We start from the raw sequence: 25,000 nt of genomic DNA on the forward strand, positions 1-25,000 counted from the left end.
ATGTCATAATTTCCGTAATTGCGAGATTCCGGCTTGTATAAAGCGTTCACGTCCTTGTAGAAATTACAAGTTTTAAACTTGGAGAGCTCCGACTTGTACCATGTGACTGCCACGACGTCGTGCGGAAACACAAAATGGCGGCGGCTTCAGCAGTAAAATGTAGTTAAGTCGTTATCTCGTAACATTTCTGTGTAATAATTCGTATAATTGATTATTAATGCCTTAATAATGTGAGATTAATCTGAAAATAAATGAAAGACATACAGTACAGTTTAACGTAGCTAGCACAGACTGTTACAACCTGATGCGCTTTCTGTGTTTAATATTTAGCAATAGCACAAAAACAGGATTTAATATTCGAATTATGTATTTTGCAAATGTTAACATTATCATCTCACACGGATTCATTCTGGCGTAAAGAAGCGCGTAACTCCGAGTCCGAGGACGCGAACAGCTCCGAGTAGAACGTCCAGGTTCTCATCTAGTGGTTACGGTAATTCCGACATGGCGTGAACGGAGACGATGCTGGATTTTTTGCGGTAGTTTCAGGTATCAGGTTTCTGAGATGAAGTTGAGGTGGAAATTTTACTGAAGCCTGTAAACTCTGGTTAATGATATTAATCTGGACCCCAGCGGAACGCAGTCAGGTGTAAATCCGCGCAGTACGCTGGATGACTGCGTGCTGTCGACTCTCATCTCTTCACTGGATTTCAGCCTGTAGCTGAGTCACGTGTGATAGCCTCTCCGCTTTGAGTTTGAGGCTACGTCATTAATAAAATCTCTGGTCACGAGCCGCTGCTGTATAAATATTTTACAGCGTCTTCTCTGGCACTGTGATGTCACTTTGCTGAATCACTCGGTGACTAACAGCTAAAAAGAACGAGAATAAAAGCGGGGCTTTGTTACTGCCTGCTTGGGGACATTTCACAGGCAAATCCTGAGAGATCACACACACTCGCGCAAACACACACAAACACACACACACACACACACAAACTGATGAGTCCTGAACGTCACATTGTGTGAGACAGGCGTTCCTTCAGCACACAGAAACAGAAACAGACACGCCCACTCAGAGCTTTGTTACATCATCTCCACAGGACACGCCCACTCAGCATTCAGTTTCACCCTTGCCACTAAGGACACGCCCACTCAGCACTCAGTTTCACCCTCGCTGCTCAGGACACGCCCACTAAGGACACGCCCACTCAGAGCTTTGTTACATCTTCTCCACAGGACACGCCCACTCAGCACTCAGTTTCACCCTCAGAGCTTTGAAGTAAAATGCGACACTGAGCGCGGTCCTGCTCCGCCCTAAACCTCACATTCAGACCTTTATTTACATACAAAGGAGAAAAAATCCTTTAAAGCCGTAATATAACAAGTGACTCATGACTGGACACATGAATGATGTTTATTCTGCCATCATATATTACAAATGTTTTTTTTTTTTTTTAATCAATTCAGTGTTGGGTATTAACGCCTGGTTTTACACCATGTAGGTCATTTAACTACGTAAAGAACAGATTTAATACAACCTGATGAACTAAACTGGATCAACTGATGAGGATCAATTTGACCAGATTACAAAGAACCAGATTAACTAAACCTGATTAACTACACTTAACTAAGCTAAACCAGATGAACTAAACCTCCTGATGTTTTAAGCTACCTGTTGAAGACACTTGGCTAAAGTGTTCAATGTTATTGATCATTAATGTGATTAAATTTGGCCTCAGGAGCATCTTTACACTTTTATTCTCAAAGTTCTTCACCTGAGCAGATGAAGACACGTTCTTACAACACACACACACACACACACTAAATAACTTTATTTGTGAATATTAAAATATAATTTTTTTTCATTCATAAGGGACCGTACCATTTCTTGATACTTGACTTACACATGCTAGAAACGTGATAAAACAATGATGATGAGTCTCTGTGTGATCACCAGGAAAGCAGCAAGGAAATAATACACACTCTGGTTAGGGCAAGTCAACAAGGGCACAGTAAAAGCTGTATTGGAACACAGCCAGCGGCCACAGACAGAGAGGCAGAGAGACAGACAGAGAGAGACAGAGAGAGAGACAGACAGAGAGACAGAGAGAGAGAGACAGACAGAGAGAGAGACAGACAGAGAGGCAGAGAGACAGAGAGAGAGACAGAGAGACAGAGAGAGAGACAGAGAGAGACAGAGAGACAGACAGAGAGGCAGAGAGACAGACAGAGAGAGACAGAGAGAGACAGAGAGAGACAGACAGAGAGAGAGACAGACAGAGAGGCAGAGAGACAGAGAGAGAGGCAGAGAGGCAGAGAGAGAGACAGAGAGAGACAGAGAGAGACAGAGAGAGACAGACAGAGAGACAGAGAGACAGACAGACAGACAGACGTGTAATTTGCATTCAGCTTTAAGTGAGATGTTAGTGAGTTACTTTGCACTTCTCACAGTGATCTGTGTTATAAACATTCATAACTCCTCATAAACATTTAACGAGCTATAAAACTTTACAGAGCTACATAAGCAGCGTCACTAATGACGATGACGATGCGGTTAACAGGATATAATGTGCTTTTATTGCTCAAAGCTCCTGCAGCAGTGTGTACTTCCTTCTGCATTCTGTGTGTGTGTGTGTGTGTGTGTGTGTGTGTATTCATCCATAAAATATCATTAGTAAAGCATTAATTTATTTTTAAAGGACATTATTTAAACATAATAAGCACCTTAAATAACACAAAATACGAATTGTGAAAATGCTACAGAGAGAGAGAGAGAGAGAGAGAGAGAGAGATAGACAGGAATAAAGAAGAAAAGAATGAATAAATAAGGCATGTGAGAAAAGGAAATTATAGAGTGGAAGAAATAAAAATAATGAGGTGAAGAAAGAGGAAGAGAAAACCATGAGTAAATGAGAAAGTAAAAGAATAAGAGTGAAGAATAGTGAAATGAAAGGATGATGAAAGAATAAAAAGCAAAAAGGTACAGAAAGAGGAAGAGACAATGCTGAGATATCAGCACTTTGTGTGTGTGTGTGTGTTTTGCCTTTGTGTCAGAAAGAAACTAAAGCAACTACATGCAAACCAAAACTCAGCTACGTCATCTGCATGCTCCGCCCACTCAGGTGTGCTGTACCTGTCTGTGTGTGTGGAGCTCTCACTCCGCACTGTGGCCAAGAGACACAGCACAGAGAGAGAGAGAGAGAGAGAGAGAGAGAGGGAGAGAGAGAGAGAGGGAGAGAGAGACAGTCAGTAGTCAGGTGGGCGGGTGAATGTGCTGAGTGGACAGTCGTAGATGGGCTCTGACACTGACGCTTCTCCATCCTCCTGCAAATCAGGAAATTAACAAACGCTCGTTAATTACTCTCATTACAATTCATTACAATGTTTATTCATCACTAGTGGCTCTTAAAGGACCAGAAGATGATTTATGTGGACTTGGATGTGAAAATATGGTGTAGGGAGAAAGGAGTAGGGTGTAGGAAGCAGGGTGTAGGCTGTAGGCTGTAGGGTGTAGGGTGTAGGCTGTAGGGTGTAGGGTGTAGGGAGTAGGCTGTAGGGTGTAGGGTGTAGGCTGTAGGGTGTAGGGTGTAGGGAGTAGGCTGTAGGGTGTAGGGTGTAGGGTGTAGGGTGTAGGGAGTAGGCTGTAGGGTGTAGGGAGTAGGGAGTAGGCTGTAGGGTGTAGGGAGTAGGCTGTAGGGTGTAGGGTGTAGGGTGTAGGGAGTAGGGAGTAGGGAGTAGGCTGTAGGCTGTAGGGTGTAGGGAGTAGGGAGTAGGCTGTAGGGTGTAGGGTGTAGGGAGTAGGGAGTAGGCTGTAGGGTGTAGGGTGTAGGCTGTAGGGTGTAGGGAGTGGGGTGTAGGGAGTAGGATATAGGCTGTAGGGTGTAGGATATAGGCTGTAGGGTGTAGGGTGTAGGGAGTGGGGTGTAGGGTGCAGGCTGTAGGGTGTAGGGTGTAGGATATAGGCTGTAGGGTGTAGGATATAGGCTGTAGGGTGTAGGATATAGGATATAGGCTGTAGGGTGTAGGCTGTAGGGAGTAGGGAGTAGGCTGTAGGGTGCAGGACGTAGGCTGTAGGGTGTAGGGTGTAGGGTGCAGGCTGTAGGCTGTAGGGTGAAGGCTGTAGGCTGTAGGGTGCAGGACGCAGGGTTTAGGGAGTAAGGTGTAGGGTGTAGGATATAGGCTGTAGGGTGTAGGCTGTAGGGTGTAGGGAGTAGGGTGCAGGACGTAGGGTGTAGGGAGTAGGGTGTAGGGTGTAGGCTGTAGGGTGCAGGACGTAGGGTGTAGGGAGTAGGGAGTAGGGAGTAGGGTGTAGGCTGTAGGGTGTAGGACGTAGGGTGTAGGGAGTAGGGTGCAGGACGTAGGGTGTAGGGAGTAGGGTGTAGGCTGTAGGGTGTAGGCTGTAGGCTGTAGGGTGTAGGGAGTAGGGTGCAGGACGTAGGGTGTAGGGAGTAGGGTGTAGGCTGTAGGGTGCAGGACGTAGGGTGTAGGGAGTAGGGTGTAGGGTGTAGGGAGTAGGGAGTAGGGTGTAGGGTGCAGGACGTAGGGTGTAGGGAGTAGGGTGTAGGGTGCAGGACGTAGGGAGTAGGGTGTAGGCTGTAGGGTGCAGGACGTAGGGTGTAGGGAGTAGGGAGTAGGGAGTAGGGTGTAGGGTGCAGGACGTAGGGAGTAGGGAGTAGGGTGTAGGGTGCAGGACGTAGGGTGTAGGGAGTAGGGTGTAGGGTGTAGGGAGTAGGGAGTAGGGTGTAGGCTGTAGGCTGTAGGGTGCAGGACGTAGGGTGTAGGGAGTAGGGAGTAGGCTGTAGGGTGTAGGGAGTAGGGTGCAGGACGTAGGGTGTAGGCTGTAGGGTGTAGGGTGCAGGACGTAGGGTGTAGGGAGTAGGGTGTAGGCTGTAGGGTGCAGGACGTAGGGTGTAGGGAGTAGGGTGTAGGCTGTAGGGTGCAGGACGTAGGGTGTAGGGAGTAGGGTGTAGGGTGTAGGGAGTAGGGAGTAGGGTGTAGGGTGCAGGACGTAGGGAGTAGGGTGTAGGGTGCAGGACGTAGGGTGTAGGGAGTAGGGTGTAGGGAGTAGGGTGTAGGCTGTAGGCTGTAGGGTGCAGGACGTAGGGTGTAGGGAGTAGGGAGTAGGGTGTAGGCTGTAGGGTGTAGGCTGTAGGGTGTAGGGAGTAGGGTGCAGGACGTAGGGTGTAGGGAGTAGGGTGTAGGGTGTAGGGAGTAGGGTGTAGGGAGTAGGGTGTAGGATATAGGCTGTAGGGTGTAGGGTGTAGGCTGTAGGGTGCAGGACATAGGGTGTAGGGAGTAGGGTGTAGGGTGTAGGGAGTAGGGAGTAGGGTGTAGGGTGCAGGACGTAGGGAGTAGGGAGTAGGGTGTAGGGTGCAGGACGTAGGGTGTAGGGAGTAGGGTGTAGGGTGTAGGGAGTAGGGAGTAGGGTGTAGGCTGTAGGCTGTAGGGTGCAGGACGTAGGGTGTAGGGAGTAGGGAGTAGGCTGTAGGGTGTAGGGAGTAGGGTGCAGGACGTAGGGTGTAGGCTGTAGGGTGTAGGGTGTAGGGTGCAGGACGTAGGGTGTAGGGAGTAGGGTGTAGGCTGTAGGGTGCAGGACGTAGGGTGTAGGGAGTAGGGTGTAGGGTGTAGGGAGTAGGGAGTAGGGAGTAGGGTGTAGGGTGTAGGGTGTAGGGTGCAGGACGTAGGGTGTAGGGAGTAGGGTGTAGGGTGTAGGGAGTAGGGAGTAGGGTGTAGGCTGTAGGCTGTAGGGTGCAGGACGTAGGGTGTAGGGAGTAGGGAGTAGGGTGTAGGGTGTAGGCTGTAGGGTGTAGGCTGTAGGGTGTAGGGAGTAGGGTGCAGGACGTAGGGTGTAGGGAGTAGGGTGTAGGGTGTAGGGTGTAGGGAGTAGGGTGTAGGCTGTAGGGTGTAGGCTGTAGGGTGTAGGGAGTAGGGTGCAGGACGTAGGGTGTAGGGAGTAGGGTGTAGGGTGTAGGGTGTAGGGAGTAGGGTGTAGGGTGTAGGATATAGGCTGTAGGGTGTAGGGTGTAGGGTGCAGGACGTAGGGTGTAGGGAGTAGGGTGTAGGGTGTAGGGTGTAGGGAGTAGGGTGTAGGGTGTAGGATATAGGCTGTAGGGTGTAGGGTGTAGGGAGTAGGGTGCAGGACGTAGGGTGTAGGGTGTAGGCTGTAGGGTGCAGGACGTAGGGTGTAGGGAGTAGGGTGTAGGGTGTAGGGTGTAGGGAGTAGGGTGTAGGGTGTAGGATATAGGCTGTAGGGTGTAGGGTGTAGGGAGTAGGGTGCAGGACGTAGGCTGTAGGGTGTAGGCTGTAGGGTGTAGGGAGTAGGGTGCAGGACGTAGGGTGTAGGGAGTAGGGTGTAGGGTGTAGGGTGTAGGGAGTAGGGTGTAGGCTGTAGGGTGTAGGCTGTAGGGTGTAGGGAGTAGGGTGCAGGACGTAGGGTGTAGGGAGTAGGGTGTAGGGTGTAGGGTGTAGGGAGTAGGGTGTAGGCTGTAGGGTGTAGGCTGTAGGGTGTAGGGAGTAGGGTGCAGGACGTAGGGTGTAGGGAGTAGGGTGTAGGGTGTAGGGTGTAGGGAGTAGGGTGTAGGGTGTAGGATATAGGCTGTAGGGTGTAGGGTGTAGGGAGTAGGGTGCAGGACGTAGGGTGTAGGGTGTAGGCTGTAGGGTGCAGGACGTAGGGAGCTGCTGGATGTAAGTGTAAAGAGTTTAGCACAGGGCTGTGTTCTAACAGAGAGTGAGGGCAGGCAGACGGAGGGACCCTTGAAAGGGCAGCAGTGAAGTGTAGATGTTTGGATTAGGACGATGCTGAAGGTTACCTTGTAGCCAGTGCTGACTCTCTGTAGTGTGAGATCTGAGAAACGAAAACACACAAAAATCACACAACATCCAACAATGAGGACCAACAACAACCACAACAACCACAACACAGACACCGAGAGGTACAGAGGTAGTTCCCTAGGTAGGCAGCATGTTTAGGATTTGTACTAATAAATATTCGTTATAAATATATTTATATTTAGACTTTTAGCGAGAAAAAAATGTTTTATTTCTTTTCCTCGTTTTCCAACTTAACTCTTGCGTTTTCTGTTTATTAATTAACTATATTTAAAACATCCAATCAAACGACCAATCATCTTTACACAAGGACGATGTGTCTGTTCCAGGTGCGGGTGAAAAATAATAATAGTTAATAATGAATAAAAATAGCTTTTTATTTTCTATAAACTTTAGAAAAAACTCCAGAAAAAATAAGAATTTGATCTAATGAAATATTTGTCTTGGTATAAATGAATAAAAACAGATTGAAGCGGCTGAATTTCTTTTAATTTCATACGAATGAAGTCTAAAGAAAATGTACTTACCAGAAATCTACCCATAACTCCGCCCACAATCCCGCCCACAGCCCCGCCCACAGCCCCCACCCACAGCCCCGCCCACAGCCCCACCCACAGTCCTAACCTTCATAACTCAAATGGAGTGTGTAAATTGTTATGGATTTCCAGGTGTGAGATCATTATAAAGAAGGAAAAAATCCTGTTTTCAGGAAAAATCAATTTTTTTTCTCTTAAACATTTAATGGCTTTTTGATATTTAGGCATATTTGATGTTTTAATTTTTTACTCGAGTATAATTTGGACTTCCACAAAGTGGACTTTGACTCTGTATCTTGTACCCAAACACGATTCCTGCTGAGGAACCACCTGAGTGCTGAAGGGAGCACAGGATTAACAGGAAGTGATGTAAATGTAAAATAAAAGAAACAGTCTCTCACCGACGATGTGGTCTCTGCAGTGGACCTGCTGCCAGAACTGCTCCTGTTCCCTGTGTACCAATAAACAGTTCCTGATGTCTCTCTACTCACTAGTTTAGACTCTAGCCTACTGCAGTGCATTGTGGGATTTCTTACCTTTGTCTCCTGTTCTTGGCTGCTCTTTCAGCTGTAAGAAAAAGAGGGGATATTAGAGTTAACTCGTGGAGGTAGGAGCGGAAAACACCGCCCCCTGCAGGACAGGACAGCGCGAGTATGAGTTCTGTCACACACCGTATTTGCGAATCCCAAAGGCCAGGAAGATGAGCACCATCAGGAAGAGCAGAGCAGCTGAGACGGAGCCACACACCAACGGCAGGTCCATCGAACCTGCACAGAATATCAGAGATACACTTCAGAGAGAGAATACACTTCCAGAAGGAGACCAGAGAGATACCAGCTGGAGAGATCAGACGACAAGGAGACACAGAGACGCATCACAGAGAGGCGTAAAAGCAACAAGGTAGCGGGAGACCAGAAAGACACGAGAGAGAGAGAGAGACAGAGAGAGAGAGAGACAGAAAGAGACAAAGAGAGAGACAAAGAGAGAGAGACAGAGAGAGAGAGAGACAAAGAGAGAGAGAGAGAGAGTGAGACAGAGAGAGAGACAAAGAGAGAAGAGAGAGAGAGAGAGAGAGAGAGAGAGAGAGAGAGACAGAGAGAGAGAGACAGAAAGAGACAAAGTGAGAGACAAAGAGAGAGAGAGAGAGAGAGAGAGAGAGAGAGAGACAGAGAGAGAGAGAGAGTGAGACAGAGAGAGAGACAAAGAGACAGAGAGAGAGAGAGAGAGAGAGAGAGTGAGACAGAGAGAGAGAGAGAGTGAGACAGAGAGAGAGACAAAGAGACAGAGAGAGAGAGAGAGAGAGAGAGAGTGAGACAGAGAGAGAGAGACAAAGAGAGAGAGAGATAGAGAGAGAGAGAGTGAACAATGGTTTGATAAAGATAACAGACAGCTATCTAACCAAAAACACAAACTACCACAAAACACTGAAATCAGACTAAAGTACTGTGAAACACTCAAGAACTATAAACAGATGATTCATAAGAAAAAACAACAGCACTACCATCAGACATTAAAGGAAATCGAAGAATCCATTAATCAAAATCAGTTCTGGGAGAAATGGAACAATCTAAACACAAAACACACCCAGGACACATCCATAAAAGACCCAACAATTTGGAAAACCTATTCTGAATCACTCTTTAAAGAAATCTCCCCATATAATCTAACAAAAGATCAAAAATTAACCCAAAATAAATTAGAAAAATTAGAAACAGTCATAAAAGATAATCAGAAGCCACTTGACTAGCAGATTACACAGGAAGAACTGGCTGAGGCCCTCAGGAACCTGAAAGGCAGGAAAGCATGTGGTTCTGACAGCATCAGGACAGAAATGCTAAAGTACAGCACTGCTGAAATGCAGAGAGCGTTATTAAAACTGTTCAACCTGCTTCTCCACGCTGGCTGCTTTCCTGACGTCTGGAACCGGGGGCTGATTTATCCCCGATTTATAAGAGTGGAGATAAATTAGACCCCAACAGCTCCCGGGGCGTCTGTGTGAGCAGTAATCTGGGGAAGGTTTTCTGCTGTATCATCAACGCCCGGATACAGACCTTCCTCACCGAACACAGTGTCCTGAGTAAGAGTCAGATCGGCTTTTTACCAAATCATCACACTACTGACCCCATTTACACCCTACACACTCTAATCAAACCGCACGCTCAGCAGAAAAACAAAGCCAAAATATCTGCATGTTTTATAGACTTTAAAAAAGCATTTGACTCGATTTGGCACACGGGATTATTTTATCAAGTTTTAAAAAGTGGTGTAGGGGGTAAAGTCTACGACATCATCAAGTCCGTCTTCCTGAACAATAAATGCAGCATAAAACTCGGCAACAAAAGGACAGAATACGTCACTCAGGGGCGCGGGGTGAGACGGGCTGCAGCTCGAGTCCAACTCTGTTCAGTATTTATATCAGTGAGTTAGCGGTGTTACTGGAACAATCTGCAGCCCCTGGACTCACGCTAAACAATACCGAAGTTAAATTCCTGCTCTACGCAGACGACCTGCTGCTGCTGTCTCCAACTGAACAAGGCTTACAGCAGCACCTGGACCTGCTGGAGCAGTACTGTCAGAACCGGGCCCTGACACTCACCCGGGCCAAAACCCAAACTGTCATCTTCCATCTTCACTGCAGGAAACACGGCCCTGGAGCTCTCGCTACACTACCACTACCTCGGGCTGAAACTCAGAGCCTCAGGAAGCTTTGATCTGGGAGTGAAGGCACTAAGAGAAAAAGCATGAAGCATAAATTCTACAAAATAAACCCAATTAGAATCTGGTGTAAAATCTCTGACAGTGTCTTTGCGCCTATTGCACTGTACGGATGTGAGGTTTGGGCTCCACTCAGTACACACGACAACATCCCACAGAGTCCCTGCATGCACAATTCTGTAGAAATAACGAAAACGCGCTACAGTATGAAGCTCTGAAAACCCAAGAGCTCAGCCCTAAAACCCACTAACACACTAACCCATAACACACTAACCCCTAACACACTAACCCCTAACACACTAACCCATCACACTAACCACTAACACACTAACCCATAACACACTAACCACTGACACACTAACCCATAACACACTAACCACTAACACACTAACCCATCACACTAACCCATAACACACTAACCCATAACACACTAACCCATAACACACTAACCACTAACACACTAACCACTGACACACTAACCCATAACACTCTAACCACTAACACACTAACCCATAACACACTAACCCATCACACTAACCACTAACACACTAACCACTAACACACTAACCACTAACACACTAACCACTGACACACTAACACACTAACCACTAACACACTAACCACTGACACACTAACCACTAACACACTAACCACTGACACACTAACCCATAAGACACTAACCCATAACACACTAACCACTAACACACTAACCCATAACACACTAACCACTGACACACTAACCACTGACACACTAACCACTGACACACTAACACACTAACCCATAACACACTAACCCATAACACACTAACCACTGACACACTAACTCATAACACACTAACCACTAACACACTAACCACTAACACACTAACCACTAACACACTAACCACTAACACACTAACCCCTGACACACCATCCACTGACACACTAACACGTAACACCCTAACCACTAACACACTAACCACTAACACACTAACCACTAACACACTAACCCATAACACACTAACTCACTAACACACCAACCCTAACACACTAACCACTAACACACTAACCACTAACACACTAACCACTGACACACTAACCACTAACACACTAACCCATAACACACCAACCCTAACACACTAACCACTGACACACTAACCATTAACACACTTACCGCTAACACACAGCAGTCTCAGACCAGCTCTGCTCACCAAAGTCTAATCAGAGGCCACCAAGTTATTGAGCAGATGAGAAGAGCGTATCTGGAGCACTGGGACAGTCAGAACCAAACCCAGTCCATGTTTTTTTTGTATAAATTCTGGTTTGATCTACTTGCACTATTTGCTTTGGCAACCATGTGATTTATAACATTCATGCCAATAAAGCACTGATGAACTGAACTGAGAGAGAGAGAGAGAGAGAGAGAGAGACACTGAGTGAGTGAGAGAGAGAGAGAGAGAGAGAGAGAGAGAGAAGGACCTGAGTAAGATGTACCAGAAAGACACGCAAGAGAGACACGACGCAAAGAACGTCTCATGTTATTTTGCATAAATTTTAAAATATTGTTTAACGAAACCAGAGAGACGCAAGCGACAGACATCATGATGAGAAGATGCATCAGATAGAGAGAGAGACACCAGCAGGCTAGGGAGAGAAAGAGAGAGAGAGAGAGAGAGGAGAGAAGGAGAGATCAAAGCCAAAAGGACATGAGCAAGTCAGGAAAGAAAGAAACACATAAGAGAAAGAAAGAGAAAACACATAAGAGAGTCCAGGTTACTTGAGAAACATTGCTGGGTTGTAAATATGTGTGTGTGTGTGTGTGTGTGTGTGTGTATATATATGTGTGTGTGTGTGTGTGTGTGTGTGTGTGTGGTACAGGTGTGTGTTACCTGTGCGTGGAGGATAGTTATCTGTAGAAGGCGGGCTGCAGGAAGGAGATCCTGAAACACATTAACATAAAATGTATACCATCAAAATAACACACACGCACACACACGCATACACACACACACGCATACACACACAAACACACACACACCTGTAACACAAGGTAGTATGATGGGGGTGCTGAGTTCAGAATGTGCCCAGGTTTTACCCAGCTGCACACTGTACTGACACTGGTACCCGCCCCCTTCCCCGTGCTGTCCTGATGCAGCGAATTGAACGCTGTGTTGAATCATTTGGGCGGGTCGTGTCGCTAACGGCGACGAGGAACCCTGCTGGAACAAGGAGAAATAAGCACCAGGGTAGGAAGGCGACCCAGTGCACACTAGCGCCCCCTCTTTCCCGTGAGATAACCGCGGAGCTGGGAGCTCAACTGTGGAGAGACACCAGAGAGAGACACTTTAGAGAGAGAGACACACATTACAGAGACTCAACAGAGAGAGACACGACAGAGAGAAAGACACTAGAGAGAGACACAACAGAGAGAGACATGTCAGAGAGAGACACAACAGAGAGAGACATGTCAGAGAGAGACACTCCAGAGAGAGACACGTCAGAGAGAGACACTAGAGACAGACACACAACAGAGAGACATGTCAGAGAGAGAGACACATCAGAGAGAGACACATCAGAGAGAGACACAACAGAGAGAGACACAACAGAGAGAGACACTAGAGACAGACACACAACAGAGAGACATGTCAGAGAGAGAGACACATCAGAGAGAGACACAACAGAGAGAGACACATCAGAGAGAGACACAACAGAGAGAGACACGTCAGAGAGAGACACAACAGAGAGAGACACATCAGAGAGAGACACTAGAGACAGACACACAACAGAGAGACATGTCAGAGAGAGAGACACGTCAGAGAGAGACACAACAGAGAGAGACACGTCAGAGAGAGACACAACAGAGTGAGACACCAGTGAGAGACATGTCAGAGAGAGACACAACAGAGAGAGAGAGACATCAGAGAGAGACGCAACAGGGAGAGACACAACAGAGAGAGACACTTTACAGACACTCATCAGAGAGAGACACAACAGAGAGAGACACCAATGAGAGACATGTCAGAGAGAGACACAACAGAGAGAGAGACACCAGAGTGAGACACAACAGAGAGAGACAAAACAGAGAGAGACACTTTACAGACACTCAACAGAGAGACACACATCAGAGAGAGAGAGAGAGAGAGAGAGAGAGAGACAATACAGAAACACAATAGAGAGAGACATGTGAGAAACAGAGACAAATAAGAGAGAGACACATGAGAGAGACACTTCACAGAAAGACACATTACAGATACACATCGGAGAGAGACACCAGAGAGAGACATCTATGTTTGATCAAGTTAACATACAAATACTGCTAAATGAAATCAGAGAGACAGTGATGTGCTATAACAGTAGAAATGGTGGTTAAAAGAAGAAGTGACTAACCTCCTACATGAACAGAGACAGGTGCGCTGGGGGCGGAGTTTTTATCTCCCTCTGATAGGTGCAGCGTGTAGAAGCAGGTGTACCTGCCCCCATCAGCCACGTTCACTGGCCCCACCCTGAACCGAGGATTAGCGGATTGACTCACGACCTGAACGTCCTCGGTTTCCCAACGTTGTTTCTGTAGGACAAATTTCACAGGAGCAAGGGTGGGCGGGGCCTGGCAATGGAACTCCAGCACCTGACCAGGCCGGACACGCCCATCTGGGGGCGTGACTGAGAGTTGAGGAGGAGCAGGGGGTGTGGTCGGGCCTGTAGTGTGAAGGAGAAGATACGTAAGAAAAACATCTGTTTGTCTCTGTCTATCTGTCCATCCATCCATCCATCTAACCATCCATCCATCCATCCAAACATCCATCTAACCATCCATCCATCTAACAATCGATCCATCCAAACATCCATCCTTCGAACCATCCATCTAACCATCCATCCATTCAACCATCCAAACATTCATCTAACCATCCATCCATCCATCCATCCATCCAAACCTCCATCTAACCATCCATCCATCCAAACATCCATCCATCTAACCATCCATCCAACCATCCATCCATCCATCTAACCATCCATCCATTCAACCATCCATCCATCCATCCAACCATCCATCCATCCAAACATCCATCCAAACCTCCATCCAAACCACCATCCATCCATCCAAACTTCCATCCAACCAACCATCCATCCATCCATCTATCCAAACATCCATCCATCCAACCATCCATCCATACAACCATCAAAGAGAGACATGTCAGAGAGAGACACAACAGAGAGAGAGAGACACCAGAGTGAGACACATCAGAGAGAGAGAGAGAGAGAGAGAGAGAGAGAGAGACAATACAGAAACACAATAGAGAGAGACATGTGAGAAACAGAGACAAATAAGAGAGAGACACATGAGAGAGACACTTCACAGAAAGACACATTACAGATACACATCGGAGAGAGACACCAGAGAGAGACATCTATGTTTGATCAAGTTAACATACAAATACTGCTAAATGAAATCAGAGAGACAGTGATGTGCTATAACAGTAGAAATGGTGGTTAAAAGAAGAAGTGACTAACCTCCTACATGAACAGAGACAGGTGCGCTGGGGGCGGAGTTTTTATCTCCCTCTGATAGGTGCAGCGTGTAGAAGCAGGTGTACCTGCCCCCATCAGCCACGTTCACTGGCCCCACCCTGAACCGAGGATTAGCGGATTGACTCACGACCTGAACGTCCTCGGTTTCCCAACGTTGTTTCTGTAGGACAAATTTCACAGGAGCAAGGGTGGGCGGGGCCTGGCAATGGAACTCCAGCACCTGACCAGGCCGGACACGCCCATCTGGGGGCGTGACTGAGAGTTGAGGAGGAGCAGGGGGTGTGGTCGGGCCTGTAGTGTGAAGGAGAAGATACGTAAGAAAAACATCTGTTTGTCTCTGTCTATCCGTCCATTCAACCATCCAAACATCCATCTAACCATCCATCTATCCATCCAAACATCCATCTAACCATCCATCCATCTAACAATCGATCCATCCAAACATCCATCCTTCGAACCATCCATCTAACCATCCATCTGTTCAACCATCCAAACATCCATCTAACCATCCATCCATCCAAACCTCCAACTAACCATCCATCCATCCATCCATCCATCCAAACCTCCATCCAACCAACCATCCATCCATCCATCTATCCAAACATCCATCCATCCAACCATCCATCCAAACCTCCATCCAACCAACCATCCATCCAAAAATCCATCCAAACCTCCATCCAACCAACCATCCATCCATCTATCTAAACATCCATCCATCCAACCATCAATCCATCCATCCATCTAACCATCCATCCATCTAACCATCCATTCAACCATCCATCCATCCAACCATCCATCCATTCAACCATCCATATATCCAAACATCCATCCATCCAACCAACCAACCATCCATCCATCCATCCATCTAACCATCCATTCATCCATCTAACCATCCAACCAACCATCCATCCAACTATCCATCCATCCAAACATCCATCCATCCATCCAAACCTCCATCCATCCAACCAACCATCTAACCATCCTTCCATCCATCTAACCATCCATCCAACCATCCTTACTGTGTGACTTTTAACGCATAATTGGTAATTGAACTGCAAAATAGTCAAAAATAGGCTGCAAATGATTTCTAATTTAATTAGAGTTAATTTACTAATGCATGATTTTCACGGATGTCGCACGTCGCACACTTGATGTCATCAGTCAGTGTTCTGTGTGAAACACGGCGAAAGCGAATCTTTCTCACCTGCCGTCTCACATAAATGCCAAGGACCCGGGTGAAGCAACATCGCAATGTATCACACGAGAGTGCGCCTAAAATGTTTTGTAGTTCTTGTAATAAATTGTTGGATCACAAAAGAAAGTCTAGACCTGGACCTGAGGAATGAGAGGAAGCGCAGACAGGAGACGATGTCGGAGCTAGCTGCAGGATGACGGCCGCAGGACACGAACCAAATAAAGTAAGCAAAAGTGATCGTAATGTTATTAAAGATAGATAGTACACCATTAGACTAGCCTAGCTATCCATTAGCATAACAAGGTTGCAAAATTTTTCTTCTTCTTCTTATTATTATTATTATTATGTTTGAGATTCATGAAGACTGGGTAAGGCTGTGCACCGCACTCAACATCCCCCTTTCCAAGTCTCATCATCCTCTGGTCAGAAAGTTTCTAAGTGAAAAGGTCACAAATGGTGGCAGCTCCAGGAGAAATAGTTGGGAGAAGTATTTTTGTGCACAGACGGGAGAAGGAACGACTTAAAGACAAAGTTGCTGTCATCTTTGATGAAACTCCAGATGCTGAGGGAAGAAGTGTTCTAAACATATTGATAGCTGAAGAAAGATGAGTCCAGAAGAATCCTTGCACATCTGGTGAATAGAGTTTTCATGGAGAATTGCAATCACTCCACTGGTTTGATGCGACACTCACGCTGAAAGCAAACAGAGAAGCACTGCAGTCCCTTTTCCCTCATTCCATCCATACTACCTCCATGGCACACATCATGAATTTACTTGGAGGTCAAACCCTTCACAGACTCGAGCACATTTACGATGTACTTCACTCAGATGTTTTACAAGGCAGGGGGTCGCAAGAGAGGATTCCTGTCCTACTTGTCTGGCAAACTGAATGGCAGTAAATCAACCGCGACTCCAAATCCACGTGCTTCGCGTTGGACCTCCTGGTTCTCTGCAGCGCGATATCACGCTGAGAATTTCACTCATTATAGGGAATTTCTACAGGCAGAAATGCAGGTAAGTTTAAAGCGTAAAATCAGTTTCAGCTAGTTATTTATTGTGGGTACAGTATGAATAAAACAACCCTAACCCCCTCTTCCTCCCTCCTCCTCCCTCCTCCTCGGTCTCAGGTGTGTCCTACTCATCCTAGATGTTCAGTGGAAAATCTGAACACAATGCTGGAAGGCCCAGAGTGTGCAGAGTCCCTACAGGTTCAACAGAACACAAATGCAAGGTGATCCTGCAAATGTTGAACCTTTTTCAGAGCAGATGCCTGTCACAACAAAGGTATTTAATCGCCATGAGGAACAAACAAAGAGCTCCATGATGAGGTGTGTAGTCAGTACTTCTCACATTTTCTGTTGAGCTCAAGACAAAAGTCTTAAATCAGGTGAAAGCAGCTTTCAGTGATGCTGATGAAAAGCTGAGTAAGTATTTATTTGTTTAAAGTATGAGTTGATGATAAAGTCTGATTTTGTGCTGAAATTGCAGAGAAGTGAATTAACAGGTTGATTGATGTCACCTGCCTTTTAGCTTTATGTGGGTGATCATCTGAGATATCGAGCCGTGTGAATTACATACCGTATCTCTGTATACATTACTACACCTGCTATTTGTGTGTGTTCACAAAGGTCAGGTGGGGAAATTTTATATGCTTATCAAAGTTGTTTAAAAGTTGTCTTGTATGTGTGTCAGAATTTGGTGAGACACAAAAATAAATAAGCTTTATGCATTTTCCGTCATGTATGACTACTGTGCATCTAACGTCATACATAATGATTAATGTGGTTAATTATAAAAAACATCGCAAATTTTTCACAAAATTCAGGAAATTACTGCCATAAAATCAGTCATTTTGACCACAAAAATCCCCCCCAAAAAAATCATGAACTCTTGGTGGGACTGATTTAGCAACACAATGCAGCTCTACTCCTAGAGAACTGGCAAACACAGGGGACAAGAAATATCAAAAAAAAAAAAAAAAAAAGGTACAGGAAATGAAAAATGGGAAGAAGGAAGAGGAGAAAACAAATGACAGGAAGGGAAAAGTGGAAAAAACTCCAGGAAATCACAGTGAACAGGAAATGGAAATCACGTGAGTCACCAAGTGTAAAATAACAAAATTTGCAGAATAGAAATGCGAGAGAAGCAGAGTCACTTAAAAAGAAAGTTAATAAACACAGGAAGCTTTCACCATATATGGAAAGTGAGCACAAAGAACAAATGCAATCAGTGAAAACATGAAACAATGACCTTAAAAGGAAAAAGAGAAATTATGGCGTATTATAGGGAGACACTGGGGACAGAATCAGGTCGGATATAAGAGCAAAGCAGATTAACACTTATTATTAGTAAAGCAATGAAGAGCAAGAAAGCATTGAGACTGTCGTGTGTGTGTGTGTGTGTGTGTGTGAGAGAGAGAGAGAGAGCGAGAGAGAGAGAGAGAGATGGTAAGACACTGGGTGGTGCAGATTTTGGTTCTGTGGTTTAGTATTTGGCAGGAAATAGTAAACCATCTCTTCAACTCCTCCTTTAACCGTCACAAATCTCTGAAGTTTTAATCCGAGTGAGAAACGGCTGAGGTGTGAAATATTCCGCAGAGAGACGCTCAGAACAGGAGCGAGTTAACAGACTAAATTAAATATTCATTCATTAAAGCAGAGAAAAGAGAAAGAACTGAAAAAAAAACTTCAGAAAACAAAATTCATCCACACAATAATAAAAAAACATCAAGATGATTATGCTGTAAAGTAGCAATGCATCATAAATCACATCTGATTCTTTAAATGTGTGTGAATAAAGTGAATTAAAGTAAGTAGTGTGTGAATAAAGTGAATTAAATTGGGTGCATGTTGAAAGGGTGTGTGTGTGAATGTGTGTGTGTGTGAGTGTGTGAATGTGAGTGTAAACGAACAGGTCTGAATGATGGGTGTGTCTCTGCTGCACTCCCATTCATTATCCTTTACTAATAGAAATACAAAACCGTGTGTTATAGACTGTGTGTGTGTGTGTGTGTGTGTGTGTGTGTGATACACACAGACTATTGTTCGGGAGATAGACTAAGTGTCATGCTGGAAACATTTTTTTACATTGTTCTCCCTGTGAGACAGGTGATGTGTGAGACAGGAGTGAGACGTACGTGGAGGTTGGACATGGGTGTAGGGGCTGTACATGCTGTAGTTGTAGTGAGACAGGTGATGTGTGAGACAGGTGTGAGACAGGTGTGAGACGTACGTGGTGGAGGTTGGACATGGGTGTAGGGGCTGTACATGCTGTGGTCGTAGCGGCAGCAGTAGATCTCCGTGTCTGCAGCGCTGGTGCTGAGCTGGAAGTCGGCGTGTGAGCGCTCCGTGTCGAACTGCTGCGAGCCCGTGAGTGTGCGCAGGCGGTAGAGCTGAAACACTCGGCCGCCGTGACCCGGGGGGGCGCGACACCGTAACACCACACCTGAGGACACGCCCGAGGACACCTGCACCAGCTCCGGAGAGGGCGGAGTCTCCTGACCCAACGCTCCGCCTGCTGCTTAATGAGAGACAATAATAACTCTGATATAATTATACAGTAGATCAGTAAACTGTTCTCATAAACACCATCTCATTCCCTCTACCTCAGCCTGATGTCCAGTTCAGAGGACAGCTGTCTAAATAATCATAATAATAATAATAATAATAATAATAATAATAATAATAATAATAGTTATCAGTTGTTTAAAAATTAGCAAATACAGTTGAGGTCAAAAGTTTACATCCCCCTTTCAGAATCTGCAAAATGTTAATTATTTTACCAAAATAAGAGGATCATACAGGATGCATGCTATTGTTTATTTATTGTTTATTTTATGAATGAAAACTTTTTGAATTTGAAGATCAGGGTAAATTTAACTTATTTTGTCTTCTGGGAAACATGTAACTATCTTCTGTAGCCTCTGAAGGGCAGTACTAAATGAAAAAATATGATATTTAGGCAAAATAAGAAAAATGTACACATCTCCATTCTGTTCAAAAGTTTTCACCCCCCGGCTCTTAATGCATGTTTTTTCCTTCTGGAGCATCAGTGAGCGTTTGAACCTTCTGTAATAGTTGCATACGAGTCCCTCAGCTGTCCTCAGTGTGAAAAGATGGATCTCAAAATCATACAGTCATTGTTGGAAAGGGCTCAAATACACAAAAATGCTGGAAAACCAAAGAATTTGTGGGAGCTGAAGGATTTTTCTGAAGAACAGCAGGCAGTTTAACTGTTCAGGACAAACAAGAGACTCAGGAACAACTATCAGTAAACAAAAAAACACAGCTGTGGATCATTCAGGTAACAACACAGTATTAAGAATCAAGGGGATGTAAACTTTTGAACGGGGTCATTTTTATAAATTCAACTATTATTTTCTCTTGTGGACTTTATGTAAACATCTTTTATATGAAATATCTTATTCAGTTCAGCACTAAATAAACAATAAACAATAACATGCATTCTGTATGATCCTCTTATTTTGGTAAAATAATAAACATTTTGCAGATTCTGAAAGGGGGATGTAAACTTTTGACCTCAATTGTATTTCAGATTAAATGGGTTTTAAATTTATTCTAAAAGATACATAGTCCTTTTATTTATGTGAAGTATATATGTCAGGATATCTCTCTCTCTCTCTCTCTCTCTCTCTCTCACACACACACACACACACACACACACACACACACACCTATCTTTCTATCTACACTCTAAAAAACAACCCATATAGTTAGTAAAGTTTAATATTAGCCAACACGGACATAATGATAATTAAAATGATGAATCATTTTAAATGAAATTAGAATAATAATTATTTATTCCATATACATTGTTCATTTTATCTGATACTGTTCTATCACATGTGCATGATGGATTCACTCAACAAAGACATTTTAAGGTTCAGTGGAAATATGTGGGAAATACGCTGTAAATAAAAGCAGGAGAAGATCTGAGTTCACGCTCAATAAAACTGTGAACCAGAAGCTGCACTCGTTAGAGAACCCCATCAGTACACACATCCTACACACACCACTCTGAGTTTACACAGGGTTAGAACAAAGGGAGGAAAAGAGAAATATGTTCATCTAGAAATCAGATTAAATCTCTCTCCTTCTCCCTCTCTCTCTCTCTCTCTCTCTCTCTCATTCACTCACCGCAGGTTTGGAGAAAATGAGCAGAACAGATAAGAAGTGATGTGAAGAAAAATCCACACAATGGCATTCTTAAAGACTGAACAGGTGACACTGCGACTGTTATCTGAAATGTGTGTATGTGTGTGTGTGTGTAAGGAGATGGTACACACATGATGTTAAGACCTCCTTCAGTGTACAAACTTCCTCTGGTGAAGAAGTACGGCAGTGTCGTTACCACTTCCTCTAAGAGTATTGTTTCATGTGAACGTCCAGCTGATGAAGTTCCTCAGTGAGGAAGAGCTTGATCTTAAAAACACATCTGTTATTCTCTCTGTTCTTCCACATTACAGGATTTTATCTACACTAGAACGCTCAGAGTTATCCAGAGTTATCCTTTATTCCCATTCGCACTCCACACGGCTCTGTTAGTTCAGTTACACGCGGAATCTTCTCTCTCTCCGTGTCAGTGTAGCGAGAATAAAACCACACACCCCACATCTGTGGCTTTTACACTGATAAATGGGGTAGAGGGGTGCCAAAACTTTCACACAGGCCACAGTCAGTAATGAAACTGTGTGGGGTGTATGCGTGTCGAAACACACTCCTGATTCTCTGCAGCATCTTGAACATGGTTCACCTCTTAACGTGTGTATTAAAGCTCATTTGCATATGCAAATTCACACTCACTCTATAAATCTATATTTCTACATGATTTTGTCCTTATTGTAATTCAATCTGCTGTAATGCAATGATCTTATTTTAGTTATAATATTGCAAGAATAATAAAATGTGCAGGAAGTGGAAATTCTTAAATAATAATAATAATAATACAGGATAATCATGTTAAAAGAAGAAATTAAATCAAAGCTGATTAACATAAATTCATTAAGCAAAATTCAGTTTAATTAAGATTAATTTGATAATATGTTAAAAAAGTAAAAAAAAAGAAAAGAAAAAAGAAGAACAGAAGAGGAAGGAAATAAAGTGAAAGAAACGTATAATGAAAATAGAACTCATCTTCACAGGCACATGTTCACAAACCTGGACAGGAAATGACCTCACATTTTAACCACATTTTCTCCATTACGCCAGTTATATATCTGTGTTTTTATATAGAAATACAGCGGGGGGACACGTTTCCATACGCCTCACAGAACCCGCAAATTTTTGGCACCCCATGAATTCATATGAGAAAAATATATCTGAAGAATATTCCAATTGATATTGTACATTTTTTAGTATATCTGGGTGACTAGGAACAGGAAATTGATCAACCATGATTTCCTGTTTCACAGGGGTGTAAATATGAGGTAACACACAGCCCAAATTCCCTTAGTCATTCATCGCAATGGGTAAGACCAAGAACTAGAGCTGTGATGTGCGGCAAAAGGTTGTTGAGCTTCATAAAATGGGAAGTGGCTATAAGAAACTAGCAAAAGCATTGAAAATGCCCATTTCCACCATCAGAGCAGTAAAATAAGAACTGGAAATGTTATGAAAATGGCTTTTTTGTTGAAAATGGCTGTAATTCCTAAATGGTGAATGCCATATTTTTGTGGAAACTCAAAATAAAGCTGAAAGTCTACACTTCCATCACATCTTGTTTTATTTCAAATCCATTGTGGTGGAGTATGAAGGCAAAATCACAAAAACTCTGTCACTGTCCAAATACTTCCAGACCTAACTGTATGTATTTATGTATATATGTGTGTGTGTGTGTGTAATCAGATGCTTTATCACCTCCTGCAGGTTTTTAAATGTTACCACACATTTTAAATGTTACCGTGTGTTTACTGTAAGTGATATACAGTATAAATAATAATTAATAAATAAATAATAAATCTGAGTGTAAAACTCATAAAACCTGTCAATCCCGAGCAAGACTTTTACTTTTTAGTCAGTGACGCATTTAAATCGACTACAGGCTTTTTAAAAAACTATAATAAAAGTGTTATAGAGTATTATAGAGCTACAGTGGATACAAAAGTTTACACACCCCTGTTAAAGTGGCAGCTTGTTGTGATGAAATGAAAGCAAGATAAATCATGTCATACATCTACTGATGGGGTTCAAATAGCAACCAATAACTAATAATTAATGAATAATAATTAAGGACTAAATACTAATAACTAATTACTAATAATTATTGACTGATAATTAATGACTAATTACTAATAACTAATTACTAATAATTATTGACTGATAATTAATGACTAATTACTAATAACTAATTACTAATAATTATTGACTGATAATTAATGCCTAATTACTAATAACTAATTACTAATTATTATTGACTGATAATTAATGACTAATTACTAATAACTAATTACTAATAATTATTGACTAATAATTAATAACTAATTACTAATAAGTAATACTTTGTTAAATTAGTTTATGCTTGTAATACAGCACTCAGTGTTTTGGGTCAGAGTTTACCAACATGTAGATTTTATTCCACTTTTCCTTGTAAAACTGTGCCGGATCTCTCGGGCAGCGAGGGGGATGGCGAGGGGACGGCGAGGGGACAGCGAGGGGGATAGTGAGGGGATTGTGAGGGGATTGTGAGGGGGCGGAGAGGGGGATAGTGAGGGGATTGTGAGGGGGCGGAGAGGGGGATAGTGAGGGGATACTGAGGGGGCGGAGAGGGGGATAGTGAAGGGATAGTGAGGGGGCGGAGAGGGGGATAGTGAGGGGATAGTGAGGGGGCAGAGAGGGGGAAAGCGAGGGTATAGTGAAGGGACAGCGAGGGGGGAAGCGAGGGGACAGTGAGGGGACAGCGAGGGGGGAAGCGAGGGGGATAGTGAGGGGACAGCGAGGGGGGAAGTGAGGGGACAGTGAGGGGACAGCGAGGGGGGAAGCGAGGGGGATAGTGAGGGGACAGCGAGGGGGGAAGTGAGGGGACAGTGAGGGGACAGCGAGGGGGGAAGCGAGGGGGATAGTGAGGGGACAGCGAGGGGGGAAGTGAGGGGACAGTGAGGGGACAGCGAGGGGGGAAGCGAGGGGGATAGTGAGGGGACAGCGAGGGGGGAAGTGAGGGGGATAGTGAGGGGACAGCGAGGGGGGAAGCGAGGGGACAGCGAGGGGGGAAGTGAGGGGACAGTGAGGGGACAGCGAGGGGGGAAGCGAGGGGGATAGTGAGGGGACAGCGAGGGGGGAAGTGAGGGGACAGTGAGGGGACAGCGAGGGGGGAAGTGAGGGGACAGTGAGGGGACAGCGAGGGGGGAAGCGAGGGGGATAGTGAGGGGACAGCGAGGGGGGAAGCGAGGGGGATAGTGAGGGGACAGCGAGGGGGGAAGCGAGGGGACGGCGAGGGGGGAAGCGAGGGGGATAGTGAGGGGACAGCGAGGGGGGAAGCGAGGGGACGGCGAGGGGGGAAGCGAGGGGGATAGTGAGGGGACGGCGAGGGGGGAAGCGAGGGGGATAGTGAGGGGACAGCGATGGAACAGCGAGGGGGATAGTGAGGGGAGAGCGATGGAACAACAAGGGAGTAGTGAGGGGACAGCGAGGGGACAGGGAGGGGGTAGTGAGGGGACAGCGAGGGGACAGCGAGGGGGATAGTGAGGGGACAGCGATGGAACAGCGAGGGGGATAGTGAGGGGACAGCGAGGGGACAGTGAGGGGGTAGTGAGGGGACAGCGAGGGGACAGTGAGGGGGATAGTGAGGGGACAGCGAGGGGACAGTGAGGGGGACAGCGAGGGGACAGCGAGGGGACAGTGAGGGGACAGTGAGGGGGTAGTGGGGGACAGTGAGGGGACAGTGAGGGGGAAGTGAGGGGACAGTGAGGGGACAGCGAGGGAGACGGCGAGGGGACAGTGAGGGGATAGTGAGGGGGTAGTGAGGGAGTAGTGAGGGGACAGTGAGGGGGTAGTGAGGGGACAGTGAGGGGACAGCGAGGGGGTAGTGAGGGGACAGTGAGGGGGATAGTGAGGGGACAGTGAGGGGACAGTGAGGGGGATAGTGAGGGGACAGCGAGGGGACAGTGAGGGGGATAGTGAGGGGACAGCGAGGGGACAGTGAGGGGACAGCGAGGGGACAGTGAGGGGGATAGTGAGGGGACAGTGAGGGGGATAGTGAGGGGAC

General features: G+C 45.2%; 2 protein-coding genes across 2 annotated transcripts in view; one reads left to right on the forward strand and one right to left on the reverse strand.

Moving 5' to 3' along the window:
- misp3 (MISP family member 3) overlaps positions 1-1,750 on the forward strand; it is an 11,763-nt gene extending 10,013 nt beyond the window's left edge. The window contains exon 3 of the mRNA XM_026911331.3: positions 1-1,750. This exon is cut by the window's left edge and continues 886 nt beyond it. The gene's annotated coding sequence lies outside the window, so the exon portion shown is untranslated.
- Positions 1,751-2,339: 589 nt separating this feature from the next.
- Positions 2,340-21,103, reverse strand: LOC113524949 (leukocyte immunoglobulin-like receptor subfamily B member 3). The gene is made up of 11 exons (XM_034308388.2): positions 20,938-21,103; positions 19,013-19,297; positions 14,568-14,876; positions 13,446-13,754; positions 12,097-12,375; positions 11,948-11,998; positions 8,036-8,131; positions 7,901-7,931; positions 7,766-7,815; positions 6,810-6,844; positions 2,340-3,324 (listed from the first exon to the last, which is right to left on the reverse strand). The coding sequence occupies exons 1-11, from the start codon at positions 21,086-21,088 to the stop codon at positions 3,247-3,249; spliced, it is 1,674 nt and encodes a 557-aa protein (XP_034164279.2). The 5' UTR covers positions 21,089-21,103; the 3' UTR covers positions 2,340-3,246.
- Positions 21,104-25,000: the final 3,897 nt, after the last annotated feature.

This window comes from Pangasianodon hypophthalmus, chromosome 2, assembly GCF_027358585.1.
Source record: "Pangasianodon hypophthalmus isolate fPanHyp1 chromosome 2, fPanHyp1.pri, whole genome shotgun sequence".
NCBI lineage: Eukaryota > Metazoa > Chordata > Actinopteri > Siluriformes > Pangasiidae > Pangasianodon > Pangasianodon hypophthalmus.